Source organism: Corvus moneduloides, chromosome 8 (genome assembly GCF_009650955.1).
Source record: "Corvus moneduloides isolate bCorMon1 chromosome 8, bCorMon1.pri, whole genome shotgun sequence".
In the NCBI taxonomy this organism is placed as follows: domain Eukaryota; kingdom Metazoa; phylum Chordata; class Aves; order Passeriformes; family Corvidae; genus Corvus; species Corvus moneduloides.
The window spans coordinates 10,856,795-10,880,675 of record NC_045483.1 but is presented as its reverse complement, the minus strand read 5'-3'; the positions used below and the strand labels follow the sequence as shown (position 1 = coordinate 10,880,675).

Here is a 23,881-nt window from a genome sequence, read left to right as displayed (position 1 = left end):
GGTAATTGAATGTCCTGAGCAGTCCCCTTTCTGAGAAATGTTTTATACAGCTTACATCAGCCTTACTATTTACTCTAGGACATATAAAAGCCTAGGAGACAGTCAGAAATGCAATATTGACCACAGTGAGCATATACAGGAGAGAAATACTGTGCTTTTGGTTGCACTGCCCCTGAGAACACGCTCTCCGTAGGAAGATAGACATATCCTTCTACATGCATAGGACAATCTGTTCCTAAAGCATCTACTGGAAAAAAGGTGTTAGGAACTGTAGAATATATATAAGAAATCTTGAATTTTTAGTATGTCAACCAAATCCATCACAACACTACCAAGCATGCAGCTATACTGTTAGCAGGTTTTCTTGTCTTTTTCATCTGGCTGGGGAAAAAAAAGCATCATCCTTAGAAGCTGAGAAGGTCAACGTACCTCTACAAGCCTGGATATTATTAAGTAGTTTAAACCCATGGCATCAGTATGAAAAAGAATTAATAACTGATTACAAAGAAATTGTATTCCTGACCAGACTGGAAGGTTCTTAAACTAAAGACAGAATGATCAAAAAATAACAATCTTCACATGGGGAAGAAGGAAACTACATGCTGGATTGGCCCAAGACAGCACCAAAGCCTCCAACACAGTGTTTCTAACTTGATACAAGTACTTCACTCCACTGTACTTCATTATCTTATTTCTTACTACACATATACTTATTATGTGCATGTGGTCAATGCAATGCTTCACAAGCTAGACAAGGAAAAGTGCTGTGTGTTCAACAGCTAATAAACCAAGCAACCTACAAAGAGCAGGGCTACAGATGAACACCATTCTGGGGCCCACTCAGCTACTGATTTGTCTTAGAAATTTCTCTAAAAATAAACAGTCCAAAATTTGCCATTCCCTATTCTGAGCAACTTCTGTTCGCTATGCTGGCAGTGCTTTCTTCTCGTATTTCTCAAATCCATTCTTCCCTTTCAGCATCTGTTCTCAAAGACCAAACACTCATATATGCACAAACTTTTCTTCTTGCCTCAGTCTATGTTTTCACTTTGTGGTAAAATGCCAGCATGTCCTTTGTCTGTCCCTTTAATCTTCGGCTTTCTGTAATACTCCCAGAAACTTCAGGACACCAGGGATATCCCTGCAATTCTTTCTGTTGAATGGTGCCTATTGTATTTTTGTGATTAACTTTTAGTGTTTTGTTGGTATAATTGTCTGGATGTTTTGAAAAAAGAAAAAGGAAAAGAAAAAGAAAAAAAATCTTTTGGGAAAAGGAGGATTTAGAAAAGCCAAAGGGAGGGCAAGGCAGTGACCCCGCTGCCTTTACACTGAAGATGCTTACATTTTGAAAAATTTAGGACCCCCACAGTCCTATTAAAAAGTTGCTTCCTAAAATTTTAATCACTATCAAGCCTGCTAAGTAGTTATCTGCACTTGAGAGCCTCACAAATCGATACCACTGGCTGCAGCACAGTAATTGCTCTGAATGCAGATTCTACATCCACCATGAGAAGCAGCACAGGGAAAAGACCCCAAATCATCCCCTGGTTTAGAACTAGGCTGAACTAAACAAAAGCAGCCTGGCACTGCCCATTGCACAGTAAATGCTAGTTGGCATATTTCTGTAGTGACCAACCCCTTGCCATCTTCTCTGTCTGAAACATTTCTAAAACCTTGGCTTCCTTGGCCTGTCAGCTCCTCTGAGCCAAGAAAATTCAATAGAGACCCTGTTATCCTGGGGTTTCCACCTCTTCTATCTTTTTTCACTTCCAGGGACAAAAGCAATTGTTTATGGATGCTGGGAACTGATGAGGCTTGCAAGGCAGTCAGACCACTCAGAACTGCAAAAAGGCATCATTGTGAAGAAAGCAAAAGCTTCTACTTGCTGCACCTAATTTCAAACTACTATTTTTTCATAAACAATGAACTCGAAACACCAGACAATAAGGGCTGCATCTCAAGGATTTGTGCATTCTGGAAAGTAGCTTTGGGTGCCTTTGCTTTTGGATGCTTGACTTCAGACACAGACACACTGTACTTGGGACTGTATGCACAAGAAACTTGATGGCAATCTTTTCATATGTATTTCTTGTATCATACATGCTCACAGCAGCCAAGCTCAAGCATCTTTTAAGACAACCAGTAAAAGACACTGTTATTTACAGAATCTTCAATGCAAATGGCCCAGAATGCCAAATGCTACCATGTCCTTTCTATCGACAGAACCAATGTGGATGTCCCTCATTCTTTATATGGACACAGAGGCCTTATGCAGCTTTCCCATGTCTGAGAGGAAGTGACCAAGTGCAGAATTAGGACTCCTGTGACCGTAGCTCACCTTCTTCAGAGGTAAACAGGTATGATTTGTTCATGCAGCAAAGGCTGGCAGACAAATGACATAACAGCATCTCTATGAAGGTAGATGGAAGGAGATTCACACAGTTCTGGCCATTTTGAGCTTATCAATGCTGAGTGGGAGTAGCTCAGATGTGGCTGCAGTGCAATGTCAAACAGAAAACTGACACATGGCTTGGAAAATCCAGTTTGACTACTTTGCATGAAAAATGCTCATGTGCCCTCCTCTGCATTCTGCAGATGACTTTGTTCTTAACAAGCAATATATTTGTCTCCTGACCCTCAGCATTCCTTCTTCCTAGTCCCAATTTGAGCAAATCCCCATCTCCACATACACTGCATTACACAGAAAGACTAACTAGCTGCAACAATCACATGGAAGAGGGAATGTACTCCTAGAGATCCTCATGCCAAAGTTACCCTATGTGCATAAATATTCTAACAAGCTTTATCCTGTCACAATAAAGCTATAAAGTTGCTTTGTTCAGCACATGATCATGGCTTTGTAATTCAATTATTGGTAGAATTTGCCTTTGGGGATTTATCTTCCTTTAGCCTCAGCATTCATGCAGATCCCTTATCGTAAATCTTGCCAATGCAAAACCAGCTCCTCCACTGCCTGTGGACATATCCTGTCACTTCATGTTAAAAAATTGACACCTTCCTCCAACTTAGTGAATGGCAGGTTTTTGGTTTTGTTTTAAAGAACAGAATGAAAACAACAACAGTGGATGACACTCGTGTTGTCCTCAGTAGCATTTTTTTGGTCCCACTGATGCTTCTGTAACACTAAATCCTAATTGCCTTTCATAAAAATAGTAACATGTAGCACTGAACAGGGAGCTTTTTGTCCAAAGATACAAAAGTACTTGACAATCAACCTTTAAGTAACCTTCCCTGCATGGTACTGATTTGTTCAAGACCTATGGAAAAGTACAAGACAAGCAGACCAAGTTAGAAATAGGGGCTGAGGAAAATTTTTGTTCTCAGCTTTATAGATAAACTTCACTGATTAGTCAAGAGCACAGGGGCCTCATTGATTTGACCAAGATCACACAGTTGCTATGTGGCAGAGACAAAAATAGCGCCTGAGAGTACTCCAGGCTCCTTTTTCTTTTACTGCTATATTGACTCCATGAGGACTTTGCAGATACTCTCTGTTCCTTTTTTTGCTTGCAGAAGTCAGTGAATCTGCACCAGGGAGCTTAGTGTGGGAGGCAATTCTTGTGGTTTCTTTAGTTCAGTCCCTATTATGTGAAATTTCACAGGTTTTACTATTCCTGGAATATACTTTAAAGACTGCTTTCTAGCTTTAATATCTCTTAACCACATCCTCCTGACATGTTTTAGAAACACAGGGACAGATTCCAGATAGGTATAAATCAGCACTTCATTTCTATATATCTGGCAAATAAATCTCCCCTGACCATAATTTAATTAGTTTCTCCCTGTTACATCTCTGCACTATTCTTTCCCACATAGTCCAATCCCATGAAATCATACAATTTGGTGCAATTCAGCTGGCAGCCACCAGGCCAGATCCATTCTACGGTTTGCTTTACTTTGTCACACTTTCTTTAGAAGGGATAGAAAACAGCAGTGCAGTGAGCAAAGCCCAATTTCTCCCAACTGTGCCACCCCACAGCACTGACCCAGAAAAGCAGGTGGCTATTGCTGCCAACAACAGTAAGTAAACGGGGGTAGTGGTGTGACTTTCAGGCCATGAGGAGTCACTTTTACTCTCACCATCTCACCACCTAGTTTTAGGGCTAGTTTTAGAGCCCTAGTGCATAATGACCCACACCCTTCCACACTCTGCCACAGCTTTGAGGGCATTAGCAAAGAAAGCCTTCTCCCCTGCTGCTGTAACACCACTGCTCTCCGTGGGAAGCTCCAGAGAGGAAACTTGGCTAAAACTCTGAAATAGATGGATGCAAATTCCCAGGAAGTAGCTGTCTATTGCTGGTAACACAGGGTGGGAGGAATGTCTTGAAATGAGGATCTAAACTAAGTGGATAAAATTCAGTTATCAGGACTAGATCCTGATTTTAAGATAGCCCTTCAGTCTTGTATCTTTTTTTCATCTATTGCAGGAAACAAGACTTCAAGCTGGCTTGAAGAGAAAGGAGGAGGAAAGTACCCTCTAGTTACAGTCTCTGAGCTCCCCTCCTTGATGTCATGGACCAAACCTACCTGATTCACAGCTTCTCTGCTGATACAGTCTAATAGGATCACAATTTCCTACTGTGTTAAGACCATGTCTCTTGCATCTTGTAGTGCTGTGGCCCAGTCAGGCAGCTCTGGAGGAGGCCAGCAGGTCATTTAGAGCAGGAGCGAAAAGTCAACTCTGGTAACACAGTGTGCTGCTCATTAAACATACAAGAGAACACAGCAGTGCAACCTTCCTGACACAGATCCAGACAAATCCACAGGTGACTTAACTGTGCACTGCTTCACCTTCTCAAGGTCTGTCCTTTACAGGTGCATACAGAGAAATCAGCTGCTTAGTCCAATGCCTGCTGGAGACTCACACGTCCCAGGGTGCTGCACAGCACTGCAGGCTCCTGCTGCTGATTAACCCTCAAATCAAGACTCTGAACATGGTGGATGGATGCCTGTTACAGTGGGGAAACTGCAACACATATATCAGACAACAAGGCCCATGGAAAAGAAATATATATGGACCGATTCTTGGTAGATGTTTCAGAGATGTTTATTTCTCCAGCTGCATGGCCGGGGCTCTGCTGAGGAACTGCTGCAATCACGGGACCCGAGGGTCCTTGCCCTCACAGGGGAACACAAAACAACCAATGGAGAACGAGGCTGACAAGGGCCAGGGAAACCCCATGTCTCCCCCCAGGGCCCCTCTCCCAGGACCACATGGCAGGTGGGAGAGACCCCAAAAGATGCCTGCCTACTTCTGCAGAACTTTAACGAGGGAAAGTGGATGATGTAGAAAAGCTGAAGCTCATGGAAGTCTGTACTCATTTATAAAGTATCTCTGCATGATTTTTTAAGAAATATCTGCTAAATTGGGAAAACTAAAACACACCAACCTATGCATCAATCAGACTGAGGCTTCTCGGTCCCAAAAGGCTTATTCAAATGAGTATTTGCTTCATTTAGATATCCTGAAAACTGTTGTGGATTTCTCTGGCATGTACCCGTAACCACCATATTTAAGCTATGAAATACATAGATTTTAAATTTAATTTCTTCCCTTCAACTCACTGAATAAGGCTTGTGTGTCAAGTCAAGTGGATGATTTTCTGGACAGGCTATCACAATGCACTTTGATTGGCATCTTTCCCATCAGCCTCCAGCAGTTGCCCTGCAGTGATTAAAAGGTCTTGTTCAGCTATACACAGCATCATTTGTAAACAGCCCAGAGACTGAGGCATTTAAATTGCCTCAGCCCACCTGGGTGGGCGTGCAAATATTACCAAGCCAAGAACTGACAGGAACACTGGGACAGTTCACTCAGCTTGCTACAAGTGCTTGAATATAATGAAGTTTTTAACAGGGCTTTGACACCTCATCCCCTTGATTTTCAGCTCTTTCAGCTGCTCCAGTGAACACAGTCAGAGCTTTTAAAATACAGTTACCAGCCTCCTCTGGAAAAGGAAATATATATACTCTATAATTATGCTCTGAAGATTAACTTTCTTTGCCACTACGCATAAAAGAAACACAAATATAGCCCTATCTACTCATCTGTCCTCCCAGCTGCTTATAGGTTTTTCTCCCTTTCAGTGTGTGTGCATATTTTTAAATTAATTGATGGGAGAGGTTGGTTGGCTGCTTCTTTCACAATGGTTGCCTCCATTTTCTTCTCCTATTCTCCATTTTTTTCTCATTCTCAGAAAAACACAAGACTGAGTGAAGACCTAGCAACATCTCTTACCAAACTGACATATCTCCTTTAATTTCTTCAGGGAATCATTAACATCATGGACACATGACCCTACCGGAAATCATAAATGGTGTGGGTTGGAGAGGATCCTAAAGCGCATCTAGTTCCAGTTCTCCTGCCATGGGCAGGGAAACCTTCCACAAATCAGATTGCTCAAGCCCCATCCAACTTGGCCTTGAACACTTCCAGAGATGGGGCATCCACAGCTTCTCTGGGCAACCCATGCCAGTGCCCCACCACCCCAAAAGTGAAGAATTTCCTCCCAATATCTGATCTAGACCTGCTCTTTTTCAGCTTAAAGCCATTACCCCTTATCGCTCCATGCCCTTGACAAAAGACGGTCTCCAGCTCTCTTGTAGTACTTTTTAGGCAGTGGAAGGTGCTCTAAGGTCTCCCCAGAGCCTTCTCTTCTCCAGACTGAACAATCCCAGCTCCCTCAGCCTCACAGGAGAGGTGCTCCAGCCCTCTCATTATTACAGCCCTCGGATCTTCTTGAAGTATGGAGTGGTATTATTTTGTATTTCCCCTACTTGCTTGTCTGGGTGCAACACTTGAATAAGTAAAAAAATAAAATCCATACCACTGATAGAGATAATGATTGTAATTTGATGACCTAATTTGCTAGCTGGGCTTTTCTATTGTTCATTTTATGTTAGTTTTTAAGACACTTTTATTATTTGATTTTATTTCTTTCCTCCCCCTCCAAGTTTCTCAAGGTTAGGTTCAGATCAGAATTAGATGAGATCCTTTTCAGAAAAAATGTCTCATTTTGATTAAAAACCATTAAATTTGCAGACATTTTAACAAGATTTTTAACCTTTTTTTTTTTTTTTTTTTTTTAGGGCCAGCTCTAATTGTGATGCCTTGACTTACTGACTTGTAGAAAATAATTTCTGGTGGAAAGCATGACTTATTTTGAGGACCAGAATAAAAACCTGGCTTTTAATGACCAACAAATGTCTGCATTTGTATTTTGGTCATATTGAACTATATGCACTTTGAGCAGTCTTTCTGCAACTACTGGTCATGGATATTTGGATTTGCAAGCCACAAAGTATCACTATTGAACTATGACTAGATGACTGGACCACTTTAAAAATGGAAGAAAAAAGCAACGTAATTCCCAGTGCGACTGGTTCTCTGTCCGGGGTTGCACTGTATTCTATTACCATCCTCATGAGCTGTTGAAATCAGGAGGGGCAGTGTTTCCTTGCCTCCTCCCCCCAGACTATCTTCTGTTAATGGCCCATCAATGCCTTGCCACATGACTCATAGATAACTCCCTCCAGACCATCTTCTGTTAATGAGCCTAATCAACACTTGGGCTCGTGACTCATTACCCCATTGTGAGATGCTCCACCCAGAGGGAGGAACCAAGCATTCCATCCTGGATATAATCTGAGATTCCAAACACCACCAACACCTTTCCACTGGATTTCCAGAGGACAGGAGACACATAGCCAGCACTGGACCTTCCGAGGAAGAGCAGACTCTTTTTCTACAGGATCACCACTTCAGGAAGACTGCAAGCCACCATTTTATCGGACTGCCACCACCACCCTGACTAACAGGGTGTCATGTTGTATCCTGACTCTGTCAGTTTAACCCAGTGTTCTCTGACATTTTTTTTTTCCTTTTCTTTTAATTTCCCTGTTAAATTGTAATTCTGACCTGGTGCCTCCCACTGGTTTGTTTTCAAACTAGTACATTCACCAGTTGTGTTCACATTTGTATCCACTACAAAGCAACATCTATATCAGCAAAATTCCACAATAGGAATGTATACCAAAACCCAACAACTGTCACAAAAATAAACCCAGAACTATTTAAAGAAAGCTATTTAAATCTTTATCCAACTCTTTTAACTAGGATCTCCTGCATTCTCTTTTCCTAATGCCAACTACATATGTAAACACTGTGCTATCAGCAATAATCCATGTATATTAACTTGTTGTTTTTGCATTATGCTCCTGAATTAATACTGCTTAGAATACTCCTTCCTATCAATTCGGGTACTTTCATAGAGCACAGTTCCAGAATTACCAAGTACCTTGAAAACTTCCATGCATTTTGCTGTCACAGCACATTTAACAGCAAAATCTCAAGAAGCTGCAGGAAAAATAATAAAAAACATGAACATTGTTGATACAGTGTAGAACTGCTGTGTCTTGGGCTTGTATGCAGTGTGGATTCTTCCATGTCTCCACCTGACACATAACATGCAACTGACTCTCTGAGTGGAGTACATTTTCCTCAGTACACCACTTCCACATCCCTAGATTATGCAAACAGATATGTGATGATACCCAAATTACAGCAATTATTAGAGGTGTCAGTTTTAGAGTAGCCCATCACTAAAGCCTGCCCAGCCACAAGTGTGTCCTAACAACCTTTTAATGAGGTAGAAAATTACAGATCTCTTTTTTCAACTTTTGTTTTACTTTGTTTTTTGGTGGAGGTTTTTTAAGACAAGAAATCTCCAGTCTTCTCTCATTTTAAAGGTTTGAATTCATCTGCTCATCTCCCACCTGGTAGCTCCTTTCAGAGAGTGACATTACACCTCTTTCATTGCAAGTGTGAATGTCAGGGCATCACTTTGAGCTGCAGGAGGAAAAATGAAAAAGGGGAACAGAAGAGCTTTGGAAAAAAGTATTCTATTTCCATATTAATGACTCCTCTTAATGAAACAGAGGATGCAAGAATAAAAAGTACATATGATCTACAAGGAACTGAGTTGTGTCTACACAGAGTGTTTTATCAGAGTTATGTAGTAAGCATCATCAGACTGTTTTTCTTCAGGGGTTTAAATTTCTCTGGAGTGGTAGGAGGAGGAAGTTTTTCACAGAGCAGCCAAAAAAAAGCAAATAAAGAAGAAAATTCTCTTGGCAACAGATATAAGAAATGCAGCTGTAAAAGACTACCACTTCTCTGACATGGTTTGCAGGTAGAGCCTTTTCAGGACTAAAACTAGCAAGCTCAGTGGAGTTTATTCACAAGACTCTGAGTGACCCACAAGCTATTTACAAGACAGCATGACAGACTAAAATGGCGATGAAAATATCAGTGAGCAATCAGGAAAATGCATCTTTGCTTTCATCAACCATTCAAATCCATGTAAAAGTCTTTTGACGTCTTCCAGGTGCACCTCCCCTGTCAAAACAAGCAGTGTAACTAAATGCAGCCTCAAGAAGGCCTGATGCCAGAGGCCTTGTGTCTTCCAGTTTCAGAGAAGTCCTAGCTTAGAGAGTACTGGAAGCAATCTGTACTAGAGCAACTCCTCAACCTTCCTCAGATATCAGAACATTTCTCTCATTCTCTGCCCACTACAGCTGTGTCCTGGTTGATCCCTTCAAAGCCACTGGATTTAGATAAATCACCAGAACAGGAGAGTATCCCTATATTTTGCTTTAAGTTGTGACTTCAGGACATTTTACTTCACTATTTATTTCTGCTCTTAAGAAGTCAGTCCTCTCACTTCTCACATTGATTACACTCTGCATATTTATAAGCCAAAATATATAATTATAAATTTAAAAAGCCCAACCAACAACAAATCCCAGAGCACTGAGCAAGGCTCAGCTTGTACACCAGCACTTGCTACAGATATGGTGCTGTAGAAATCTGGATTTCAACTGTACTTCCGCACACTCTTACGCCCCAGTTCCCTTTTGCTTTTCTTGCTTGGGGAGTAAACAGTGACCACGCATTCAGTGTAAAGGGCTGCCCTTCTGATTCAGCATTTCAGTGCTGTGTTATCCTCAGGTACCTGGCAGCACAGAATGGAAATGCATATTAAAGCCCAGTGTTGCTCTCTGTGGTGTTTTCAATCACACATGCACAGCTGTTTTCTACTGTGGATGTGTTTGAGGACAGACAGAGTCCATAGAATTGCAGCGACAAGCATTCTTTTTGTCCTAGGGTCATTATGATCATCACAAATATGCCAGAATGAGATGCAAGTGTCTCTACAAATTGTATTATTTTCACTTTTGACAGCAGAAGTGCAGTCTAGCTTACACTGAGGTGTGTCATGCAAGGGGTATTCTGTTCAAGGTGAAAATACAGGCTTGCAGTTTCATGCTTTGTGAATGGCTGTAGGGAAATTAGATGGGTGGTTGGAACATCTTTTCATCTTCTAACTTGCTCTTTTCCTTTGAAACTCCAAGCCTGAGTTCCCTTATTTGTTAGTTTCTATAAGGCCTTCAAAGTTTGAGTTCCACAGAAAGGGAAAATTATAACTTCATCATTGTTCTTATTGCAGGCGTCCATCAGCTCAATTCACAATAAACCAGAACTGTAAGCAATGACAAGAAACTTCAAAAGGTTTGGAATACTATACAGGACATGGGGATCCAGGAACAGGGACAGTCTTTTCAGCCCTCTGACCCCTTCAGCAATTACAATTTTGGTACCCAATCAGGATATCCATATTTCTATAATCTTCTTTTATTAGCCAAAAAAACCCCAGAAGATGTGTAGAGCTTTGTATTTGCATCTGCCAATTTGAGACCCTTTTAGGAGCTCTGCAGGAAAAAAATAGTGATATGACTGTCTATACAGACACTCCTGCAGAAATGGCTTGAAGTTAAAAATGGAATTTAGCTTGCATTTGCTTCAGCTAACACAGGTTCTAAGAAAGGATTAAAAAGCAGAAGCAGCAAACAAAATCTCTGGTACATCCTTTGCAGACCAAATATAAATTCAACTTTAGAAGTAAATTTGACCTAGAGCTCTTCCTTCTTTTATAAATAAAAAGAAAATATTGAACTGAACCACTCATGAATATTGCTGTGTTCAAAACCTATTTTTGACATAAATTTAGAGTTTAGAAACTATGCCGCTGGTCTCATTTTAATCACTGGGTTCAGCTTCTCCTGATTTCACTTTGAGTATTTTATCAAAAGCTTCTCCTTGAAAGGCATATTCAGAGGACATAAGCCCACTTCTGCTCACAGGCGGACTACTGCCTCCATAAGGAGTTGATGAGAAGTCCCACAGATTTACAGCAAAACACAAGAAAACATTATCTTTGATTTGGACTATACAACCATGTTTGCAGGGAAAAAAAGGTTCAGCGACTCCTTCACCCCTCAGCTTTCTTTTCCATGTAAGTCAAAGCTACACTAATTGCTGCCTAGACTAAGCAGGTCTAACAGTAATTAAAGCAAAACACTAGCCACTAGAGGATGGCATTTCTACCTGTGGCAGAAATGCTGGTGTCCTCCAAGACTCCAAGACTTCAGGCTTTGTTCCTTAATTGTAGCAAGACCGGACTGAACTCTTTACTCTCCAATTCTAAGTCAGTGCTTTCTACAGACTATTTATTCAGTGTATTTCAGTTCTGCATCACCCTTAGATCAAAGACCCAATATTCCAATGTCGTATAAACACATAATGCCCCTTTCATACCAGTTCTAAATTAATTTCAACAAATCAGCAGTGCAGACTGCATTCAGACACATTGCCTTCAAGACCTCATTCCAACACCTCTGTATGTGTGGGGAAGTTGTTTCAAGGAATCCAGGAAGAGAGTTTTGGTCTTACCAGTAGAACCTGTTTGGTGTAACTCCCTCATGAAGCAGCAGCCATCTTCTGCCAAACTCCACGGAACTGAATAACTGTGGACAAAAATGAACAGTCATGAACCGCAGTAAAACACAAAGATACCAGAGAAATTAGAATTAGAATTAACCTGAAAAACCCTCTACCAGTTCTGAGATAGTGACTTGGACTTTTATTTATCCCAGTCTCAAAGGGACACACCTGGGGCAGCTGAAACATGTCTATAGTGTCTTTTATTGGCATAGAAAATACTAAGATGTGTGATATGCGTATGATACAGCTGGTATTACCTGAGGGATCACTTTATGGTTGCACCCAGCAACCTACCCTGAATGAAAGTTCATCATCCAGTTACCTTCCTCAATATTATGTCAGAAGGACATTCTCTTCCCATCAGCAGTGCCATCCTTAGGAAGCTTTTTCAATCTGGCACCAAAAAATGTTCTAACATGTCTAGATTTCCCTTGCAGGACTGGATGAGTTTAAATAGCACAAGTTCCTTGTTCCAAGGAAACCCGTGATTTTCCCTCTGCTCTTGTACTTCTCCTGCAAACAACATGACACCTTCTCCTTGTCCGGTTACACAAACAATACCCAAATACATCAATCATTTCAGAAAATCTTTCCATGATAAATACCAAACCAGGCTGAGAAAGGTCAGCAAAAAGGCATGTTACAGGTATTATAAATCCTTTAACATGTCTTTGTGGAATGATATACAAATGTTACTACTACAGAGCACTTACAAACAGCTGCTCTCCGTAAGTGCTGCCATCAGGTAATTCTCAGAAGGCCAGCAGAGGGAAGGATCACTTGGGTTCTGTTATTTCTTTTGCTTTATTTAGCTTCAAATCTATCATACGGAAGGATGGAGAGGCAGTCAGCCCTACACTTGCAGATTCATCCTATTTCCCCTCCTTCCTTTGCCTGGTAGACTTGGTCAGTCCCCTTTTCTGGCAAGGCAGATGTTGGACATTGTTTTTTGAACTATGATCTCCCTTTTCATGACAACTCTTAAGGGATTTTGCATAAAACGCAAATGATCTGAATCTTTATGTGCCAACCATGGCAAATTTTTTTGGAACACACAGTGGCAGTGGATTGGTAGGAAAGAGAAAGATGGATGACTATGAGAGTAACTGAGGAGAAAAAATGATTATTTAAAAGTTTTGGGTTCATCAGAAGGATGACTTGAAAGTATTTTAAGAATTATGAGACTGGGACGTAAAAAACCTTGAGGTCTACTTATTTGGATATTGATTCCAAATGCAAACCCCAATATCTCTCACCCTTCCTATGGTAAAAACTTGGAAGAACATGGAGAAACTAATTAAAAGAGCTTTTTAGTAAACAGTAGACTGGCATGCGTTAAAATTTACTTTAAAATATGAAAGCTAAAAATTCACCTCTTTCTCTTTCTCTTGAACACTGTCAAAGAAGAGAGAGGAAGGAAGGTGGAGAGGACAGAAGATAAGAGGGAGAAACAGTTTAGTTCTGTGGCTACAAATGCATCCAATTTTAAAACTTCAGTGAGTCTGCTATTTTTCCTTAAGTAGAAGATTCTAGGTACATTTTTACTTGAAACTTTAGGAAATCCTAACTATAACAAAGGAAAACTTTGCTTTTTGGAAATTGAAGAAAATCTTTTGGAACACTGAACAACCACTTTTTGAAGTGATTTGAGGTCACATATTCAAGAACCTTACCATTACAGGAAGTATTTTCCCTCCTTCAGATTCAAAATCCATTTCTAGCCCTGCTTTTATAATTGCGGCAAGAAATAAAAACATAACAATAAGCTATTTCTATTATCTATCATCTCTCTGATGTCAATGTTTTTCTTTTCATAGCAAAGTAGTTTCTTCTGTGCCAAGTACTGTCTTTGACATACAGTAATTTAAGTTTCAATAAAGCTTATATGATCCTTTAATTAAGAACAGGGAGAAATCCAAATTCAGCAAATCCCTCTGTGTTTCCAGACCAGGGATAAATAGGATGTAAGCTTTCCAGGGACATTGACGTTCAGATGGTTGAAGCCATCATACTGAATTTTGTTTTCCCACCTTTGTATCTCTCACCCTTGTCCCTCTCTGGTTTCCCCAAGCACAGCTTTCAGCAGGTTATTCCCTCTCTGAATTTGCTGGTGACAGTAATGGTATCTAGAATGAATTAATTCTCTGTGCTGGTGTAGCACCCTCCTCCATGCCTGCAGCCCCACTGCAGTGCCAGCTGCTTGACAGCCCCAGTGCCACAGCTTCCCTCTGGCTCTTCCAGCACAACTCTTCCTCCAGAGGGGCCTTTACCTGGAGCATCTGTCAATGCCCCCATCACAACAGAGGCTGTGAAGCTGCACAGCACCCAAACAGCCTTGCTCTCTCCTAATCTGTGCCGTGAGGAAGACATGATTCAGGCAAAAATGTGGAGAAACGCAAGAGTTTCTAAGTCTGTTTCAAAGGTAGGAAATGGATACAGCAATTCTACTGTCAGGGCTGGACTCTTAAATTAGGAGCCAGTGCCCAGTGAGCTGGAGATAGTGTGTGAGAAAAGGCAACAGCTCTCAAAGGTAAATACCAGCTCCCTGGGAACCCATATCCAAAGCTCTCATAGTCTTTGATAAGACACTTTAATAACCAGGCTTTAGAAGGTTTTTCATCCTCTGCCATTATCTCAGCACCAGCCTTGGCCTTTACTGACTCACAGCAGCACAAGCAGCACTAATGTATGTCTAGCAAATGGGGAATTCCCTACCTTATGTAGAATCCCCCTCACCCCCCAAAAAAACTCTTTGCAGTAAGGATTTTTTCAGATATTTTATTTTAAGTATCATTCATTTTTAAACCGAGTTTATTTAGTTGGACCAAAAAAAAAAAAAAAAGGAAGTATTTGAAGGCTACGTTTTTGTCAAGAATCAGTTATGATACAGCTGGGATTATTTTTCCCCTTTTATCTATTGTAGCACTTGTATGGATATTTTTTAAACCCAGCATGGTATTTTGTTCTTGTTACAAAATCCCTCTCTCTCCTGGGACTTCTTGTGATAGCCTTGTGCAGGCAGTCCCTTCAAAGATGACATTTTGTTTTCTTTGGCAAGCACTGCTGTCTGATGACAATTTGCATTATTAGACTGAAGTTAGATAATGTTCCTTGCTACACTTATTTTTCAAGCACAGATAGAAAAGGAACCTATTACAATTTTATTGTGTTTTCATCTGAGGGCCAAGCTGACATTTCTGTTGTCACAGACACAAAACTGTTATGAAGTACAAATCTTGTATTGATCTCTCAGATTTGACCCTTGTTCATCAGGGAATCATTCTCTTCCTGCTTCTTCTCTTGTACATTTATTTTTCTGTGTAATACGCAGATTCTGTAACAACCATTAACAGTCTGGGTTTGCTTTGTTTTGCTTTTTTAGATCCTAATATTCTGTGAAGTAGAAACTTAGCACCTACCTCATTTATATAAGAAAACAGAAATGCAAAGGAAAAGAAAAGGCTGGTCTGAGGTTAGAAATACTTTCTGAGGCTGAACAGAATTCAAATAAACCCTCTGAATGGCGAGACAATTCCCCAGCCTTCTCACAACACGACACCACTGTCTCCTGGAGCAGGGAAAGCTGACATCTGAAAACTGAACTTCTTTCCTTATCTACACCAGACATGACACAATACTCCTCTCCTCCATCTTTTTTGTTTCCCAACTTGTGTGCGAAGCATAAGAGCTGCTCATGTATTTTATGGGATAGTGTAAGCTTCACCTTAAAATGCTCTGGCATGTCTAGGTAACAGCAGGATACAGTTGCCATGTATTATTCTTTTTCCTATTCTAATTTCCCTACCTTTCCAGCACCAACTTCAGACTTGATTAATATTTTGTTTTGCCTTTCACAGTACAAAAAGCCAACTAAATTCTATACAATATAGGGAGAAATCATGATGTCTTCCAAAATGTTCCATTAAGAATAACTGGGATTTATTTGACCCACCCATTTTGATATAATGCCATCTGAAGGGTCATTATGCCAGTCAAGACCTACCATCACCCCTTCTGTTTTCAACAGATTACTTTTCCTAGCTAAACCTTTCATGTGAGGAATGTCTTGTGCTCCCATCTTCACTTTAGTGCCTATACAGATTGCTGCAGATAGAACTGAACCCTGAGTGTCCATCATGTTTCATCATTCAGCATCTAAACTGATTGGATTAAATAATTGATCATGATGCTTCTCCACATACAGATCTTGAATCATGTGGCAATTCCATGTGCTTCCTATGCTGATGAGGATATTCAATTTTATACATTGGTTTAATCTCACGCAAAAAAAAAAAATGCACATAGAAATTCAAAACCTGGTTAAATAAATGTTAAATTGCATGTTGGAAGAGACATTAGGGAAATACTTTCAGAAAGCTCCTAATATTTTTCTTTTACTTAAGAGATTTCCCATAAACAAGTTATAATGGAATACAGCATGGAGTCTATTTGTTGACTGGGTTTACCAACTTCGGTATTCTAACATTCAAAAAGAAAAGGCTCTCTCACCTATAGTTTCCATGCACTCTCCACTCATTCTCCCTGGACACAGATCAGACCAAAGCAAATCAATCTACACTACATTATTGACGCTAAAAAAACCAGATGCAGCTGGAACACTAGCTCAGAACAGCTTTGAAAGCAGTGGGTTTGATTCAAATTCACCTCCAATTCCATGAGAAGGTTTTTACTAGTCAGTGCTCCTGGTACTTTCTTCACATATGCTCACTTCTTGACTCTCATTCTTCCTGGTGTTCCTATGAGATGATTAAAACTAATGCTATTCATGGTGTTTCCCCCTCACCCCTTCAGACAGAATTTATTCACATACAAAAATCCTCAAAACACCAGTGCACCTAAGCCACAGATTTTGCACCGGTGAACCACATAAATATTTTGAGAGATCTTTTTTCCCCTCAAATTTCAAATTCACCAGAGAATGTAACATCCCAAAAGCACAGTTTAGTTTTAACTATAAACATAAGAGTCCAAATGGATAAAGACAACTGACATGCAACAACACAGCTTGAAATACATGACAGCAAGTCCTTCTTCATCTTATAATTCATTTATGCAGAATAAGTTTATTGCTGATAAATTGTACTTTACTACTACTACTTTTACTACTACTACAAATGCAGGCACATTTGAAGAAATTCTAGTCTTCTACAAGGTTTCAGTCATCATTCTTGTTGTTCATAAGAGCATTTTTCAAATATTATTAAACTGTGAAAGACCGCATTTCGAACTGATCTAAAATCTCAGGAAAGCAAAGAACAGTAGGGAAAGCATCATGTGGATTGCTGCAATTTTGGTGATGTACTTCTCCAATTTAATCTCTCTTGCCTTTCTTTTGCTTTCTATGCAGTCTGCAGAAAAAGTGGGGTCAGTGCATTAGGGCAGGACTTCAGATTGAACATGTTTATATAGGCATAATCAATAGTACTTTATGGTTTTTCACACCCTTTTGCCCCTGACTATCTGTTGGATGAAAAAATTACCACAATGGGAAAGAAGTTTCCACGGTGGTAAAAGAGACATTTTGAAACAGGAATGAAATGGAATGAAAAGGGACTTGGATGGACATGTTCCCAACATGCATCCAGTGCAGCTTACTTGAGTATCAAACAAAGTACATTTGAAGAAATTGCTGCACAAGACATTTCTTCTTCAGAGCAGCCAAAGGTTGGGACGTGTGCTGTTATTCCCTGAGTCAGACTATGGACCAGGCTTTTCTCTTCCAACACTGCATTTAACAGAACAGTATGTTTTGTATAAAAAAGCAGCTAAAATCATATATGGTATTTCCTTCCTAAAATAAAGTGTAAGACTCATGATTGAGGATACAGAAACGGACTACAGGGCAGATCCTCATTTACTCCCCTCATCTCTATGCTATTTTTAAGTTCCACTGTTAAGAGGCTTAAATATCCTTGAAGCAATAAAGTTCACAGGATGCTGCAGAGATTTTGAACATTTTAAGTTGCAGGCAATGCATTAATCACGCATGCGGAAGCCATCAATAAGGTTACCCAATAATTGGTGTTTATTGAATGCTGATGGAAACTCATCAGAGTGATAAAGCTGCCAGATACCTGCTTCACAGCCCACTCAAACACCAGTTATGTCTGCAGCTCTGCAGCTGCTTTTGCTGATGAACCACACGCTAATGCCATGCAGAGTTGTTTGGTATGGTCATGACACAGCAATTGCTTTTGTGAATGTTCAGCACATCAAAGCATCCTGAACATGACCCCCAGCTTTCTTCCTACCTATCCCTCAATAACTCCTCACACATTGCCACCTATGAGCCACATCAGCCAGTGTTCTGGTTTTGTGGCAGTTTGCAAGCAACTGCATTAGGATGATGTCCCCAGTTCATTCAACTCACATGCTAAAAAAGCGACAAGAAACATATTTTTTACCAGGAGATATTTAAAGGATTCTGACTGGCGTATATATTTTAAATACAGAAGGAGCCTCTAAGATCATCAGTGTGTTCTCCCCCTAACAGCTGCTGCAGCATCTTTACCAGTAACTCAAGCAGTAGAGAGAATTATTCAGGTCAACAACTGATAGCTGAACTAGATTGTATCATTTGGAAAGACACCCAATCTCAAGTCCAAGGGATGATGAATTTACCACTCCACTTAGTATGTTGTCCTCAAGGTTAATTCCCTTCTCTACTAAAATACACTATCTCTGTTACAGGCAACAGGGTACCCAGCACTTGCTTTCTGCTCTGCTATAAATTTACTAAGTAGATTCATAATTGCTTAGATAATAAATAAGTGCAATAAATAAGTGCATTTTTTTGTTTAAACACAAATTTCTGTGTGTCGTATTTGAATGAGAACAGAAGAGAAAAGGCTTACTACACCAGAATTTAGGGCAAAGTGTCAGAATTTTCATGCACACATGCACAGCTTTAAATTTAAAAATAAATTATTGTTTATCATTTGCATTATATTAAAACCTATGGCTTCAAGTGAACGTAGTGTTGACAGGCACTTTGTATAATAAGGAACTGGAGACATACTGGACATACTGTCTGTCTCAACCAAAGGACAGAGACAGAGAAAGAGGAGACAGAGGTGAGTCACATACAAAAAAGTGAAGGAATTGCTCAACACCACAGAGATCAGCAGCACATCAAGTGATATGGAGTACATGTCTTTATTCCTAATCCAGTGAACCGTCCAACTCTGATGGAAAGGAAAAAGTAGGGGTTTTTTTCATGGAAGTAGGAAAAGCAGAGTTATATAGAGCACAGAAAATCTTGCAGAGAAACAGCTCTACCCTTAACTACAAGTATGTATCCAAGGAGCCCAAACCAGAAAAAGAACAAGTTATCTAAGGGTACAGAGGGCTGATGTTTATACAGATGAATAAGCAAGGACATATTGATTTGCCTAAAGATTGCCTGAGTGAGTCAGTGGTAAAGAGCACAGTGATTACTGCTTGAGAGTCTTTCCTTCTGTTTCACTGATCACACTCCTGGCCCAGAAATCTATCTTCCACTGGGCTCTGCTAGTTGATTTTTTTCTTTTTCCTTTTTATTTTTAGAGTAGGAAACAACATTAGAGATTCCTATCACTTTTAATTCCATATTTTACCTTAATTGTTACCCCAGCACATTATGCTTAGTGAGGTCTGTAAAAGACTGATGGGTACTCTAGGAAACTATATTTTTCAACACACTTTCCACACTGGCTTGTGGTCAATTTAAAAAGGAAAGGGGAAAAAAAAAATACAATCTGGCATCATTATTCTCCTTTTGATGTCCCTTCCTTGTTTATTTTCAGGATGCTGACTGCCACCAAACACTTATCAATTTGCCTAGAGATAGCAAGGGATATTTGCAAAGGGTTGTGTGCAAGATGTGTTACCAGGATGCCTTACAGGTGTCTGTGCTTTGAGTCCTCACACACAGCCCTAGCTAAAATGAGGGTATTTCTCTGCATTGCTTGTTAAAAACATAACCACATGGAATGTCTTAAAAACAGGGAAGAGCATTCACAAGGCTTTTGCATGGAAGGCCCTATGCATCCCTGGCACAAGTGCTGGTAACCCTGAAGAGTTATCTGAGATCGAGCAGAAAGTGCAACCTTGCAAAATCTGGGGCAAACAACTTTTAACATGGAAATTACTTGTTACTTTTTCGTCTTCAACAATGTGCATCAAAGAGAATCAAGTCTGCTGGAAAACTGGTTTGGATTATTAGTGGTGCCCCAAATATTAACACAAATAGTGTAAGACTGTTGCAGGAGTAATGCCATAGGGAAAGGGGGAGTTATTCACATAGGCTAATGTTAGCTTTATGCAAACTAGCTCCCTGGTTGTGTCCACAGTCTGTCAAAAGAGATAGGCTTTTCCAGAGGATGATTCAAAGTGGCTAATGCTTACCACTCTAGAGAAGCTTTCTTCCTCTCCATTAATTTTAGATGGGATTAGCCTCCCTCAGCCAACATTAGCCCAAGTGAATAGTCCTCTAAATTGTTGTCACTACTGCTGTCAGCAGTGTGGGAGAAGAGAAAAACACACCAAAAGAAGGTCACTTGATGGTAACAGCTTTTGGGGGTTTTTTTGCTTTTCTTTTTTACCTATGGTACAATTTCTGATAAAATTAATCTGAATCTTATTCTTCCTTCTCTGGTCTATGTAAGAAATTACTGTTACCATTGAAACTAGGAGTGTTTAAATACAAAAGGAATAATTTATGTTGAAAGGAACCCCTGGAAGTTCCAGGTGCGATCCTTTCTAAGCAGATTCACCCTCAAAGTAAGATCCTAATACAGTGGAATGAAAGGTTTTAAAATTACGGAGTGTAATCAGAATAGCCCATCACATCTTAAAGAGTGAATACTGGCTACATCTATGGCAGACACTTCACTGTCAGACACACGTAATAGACCAAAACACATGGATAGATGGGGCTGAAGGTACTTTTAAGTGTTGGCCTGCCCCCTCACAGACATCCTGTGGCCATACGAATCTGTATCTCTTTTCTAAGTGGTTTCTCTATCATCCCAGATCTAAGAATACTTTCTCTTCCACTTACATGCACGAGGAGTGGACATCCTATAATGCAGAAAAATGAAGATGATGATATGGCTTGATGTCAGAAGATAGGGTGTCTCAAAAGTACCAGAATCCTGATTTGCCAAACTTCAGCACTTCAGAAATACAGCCAAGTATCAGTCTCTAACTTTCATCTTCAGCATGATACACAGAGTAATAAAGGTAGACTGATGGAATCAGGTATTTGGAAAAGGTTGAAATGAATAAAGAAAGAAGAAAAAAAAACCCCAAAACATAAAACATCTTCATTTACTAGTGCTATGTTGACAAGGCTCCTCTAATTTGGGGTGCCTCACTTTTCAAGAGTTACTTTAAAATGAGAGACGAGAAGCAACAACAATAACTCCATTTTAAACCTGCTTTTCAGCCTCTGTTGCTGCCTTTCAGTACTTGAGTGCCTCTGTGCATTTATTCCTGAGCTGGGCAATTACGACTCTGCATTTTGCCTGTCTGACTTTTGTTTCCCAATTCCACCTTTATTTCATCTCCCCAAATAGCTCTGTTATTCCTGGCTGATTACTAACCACTCCTCTGTGTGTCTGACCCATCTGAATAGCAGAAGATGTCTCCACATGAACTAGAGGCTCTCATATTCCACGGTCTGATTACACAGCAAACCACTTTTGAAGATTACACAGTAATACATTAGTAATACTCCCATAAAATACAGCCCCTCATTCTACAAGCAAGCTGATTAAACCCATGAGAGCTCACATATACAAGACCTCCAAAAAGCTTTTGCCTCACAAGCACTGCTTTACTGTGTCTGGAGTTTCCTTCTGATTTGTAATTCCTTTACACAGAAAATAGAGAAGCATGCAGTAGTTCTGCAATTATGTGGTAAGAATCAGCCAAGTAACAACTGTACTTTCAGCCAGAACAATTAATGCAATCATGAAGCAATTAGTGCAGGCAGCAGATGGTTTGCTGCTCTTTTTTTTCTCAAGACTGGCAGGAAAAAGCCATGACTGAATAAGGGACTGGTCTGTCAGCAGTGGTAATTCAAGTCCACTGCCCAAGGCAGAGACACAGGAGAAAGATATGTCAACAAAAGCAACCGAGTCACTGAAGCTTAACGAGTTATTGTTCATCAGCTGAACCCCAGTAATTAACCACATTCACTCACAAACAACACCCAAGAAACTGGGACATAAAATTACTTCAGTTAAAACAGATTTCCCTACAATTGAGTAAATCCCTATTAAAACAAACAATAAAAGATCTTTTCATATCGATAGACTCAGTGGGCGGTGAAGAGATTGAGGGATGGTTCTGTGTGACCCATTTACTATTTATTACAACTGAGTAATGAGAGGCATCCACTACTCTTAGCTTTGCCCTCATCAGTCCTCAATTGCATGGACAACTTCTGAGAACCAAAACAGTCCAAATCCAATGTGATTCCTGTCTCTCCAGCTCTTGCTCTATTCACCACCCGATTTTCCCCATCCCACTTGCTGCAATGACACGATGCAAATGGATGACAACAATCTAGTGGCTTGCTAGAAGGATGTAAAAGTGTTTTCTAGTTGATTATCACCTCCCTCCTGTCAACAGCAAAATTAAATGACTGCACCAATCCTAACTGGTCAAAATCCAATTTACTCTTCAAAGCCCCCATCACAGCCTCTTGAGTCAGTGGCATCAAAGTTAGTGGCCTCAAAATGTAAATTCTTTACCACACAGATATGTTTCCCTTGCCTCCTTGGGTGACTCTCAGTCAGTATGCACACGGAGCCTGGAATCCAAGGAGTAATGGATTCTCTTCCCTTAAATACGGCATTAGCACAAGATCAGGAAATAGCTAACAGCAGTGTCATTTGTTGCAAAGCACCCCTCAGCTCCCATTGCAATTATCTAAATACCTGCAGGACCTCCTAATTACTCTGAGAAAATTCTGCCCTTGGCTATACAAACACAAAACCAATGGGAGTCATTTACACTTAGCCATGGGCTGAAGTTGACCCTTAGTTCGAGTTACATTTAATTTAGTCCAAGCTGATTAATACCCTTCGCCTGCTGGTTACCCTCTACAGTTCTTGGCCAAAGCTTGCTGAAGTCAGAAAATGTATCCATTAGGCTTTAAAGTAGAAACCAGGCCTGTGACTCATACCCATCCAGTGTACTTTTAAAATTCTATTTTGGAGTTAATTGGTACAGATCTACAGACTTTGTGCTACCTGATTTTTGTCTTGCAACTACAGTATTGAATTACCAACAGTTATCCAATTTTCTAATCAATGCCATAACAAAAAAATTTTATAATACAGCCTACGTCCTCTCTCCCTAAACACCCCTCACACACAACTTCAACACCAACCCCATAAATTCATGTCAACACACAAACAGACCCTTTGTTCTTATATGCAGATTGTCTTTTAGGATTCTGTGGAAGAGTGGGAGTTTCCTACGGAATAGTGACAATATACTTCTTGGTAGCCATCAATCATAAATTAAATAAGCCTTAGCTACATGGCCTCTAATTTAGAATTATTTCCTGATTAGACTGAATACCCTAACAACTGAAATGAATTTTCTACTACGTCCTACTTTTATTTGACAAAGTTCCCACTGAAAGTTTCATTGATCTTCATATAATAAATTTCCTATTGCTAAAACACAGTAACTTTCATTCCAATGGTCCTAAAAAGACATCAGAGACCAACTTCTGTTTCACATCAGTCCAGAGAACTGAACAGCCACAAGGGAAAGGAAACATTTTGGCATTGTCCAATTACACACTGTACACACAGAAATAATTTAATCTGCACCTTCCTCAGAACAAAGTATAACCATACTACACTCTACAAAACCCTGTGAGAGGGGTGAGTGAAAAGTATTGCATGCAATTGACTGTACAGAAAGAATTAGGAGGCAAGACGCATTTCTCAGTTGCAAAGGGTATTAAGCTACAGTCCTGGAAGGATTCTGGTTTTG

The 23,881-nt window shown here is 40.1% G+C and overlaps 1 protein-coding gene across 2 annotated transcripts in view; it reads right to left on the bottom strand.

Moving 5' to 3' along the window:
* SORCS1 (sortilin related VPS10 domain containing receptor 1) overlaps positions 1-23,881 on the bottom strand; it is a 262,935-nt gene that overhangs the window by 79,394 nt on the left and 159,660 nt on the right. For both annotated transcript variants that reach the window (XM_032116057.1, XM_032116058.1), the window contains exon 5: positions 11,813-11,886. In XM_032116057.1, the coding sequence (XP_031971948.1) occupies positions 11,813-11,886 (74 nt within the window). The remainder of the gene's footprint in view (positions 1-11,812; positions 11,887-23,881) is intronic.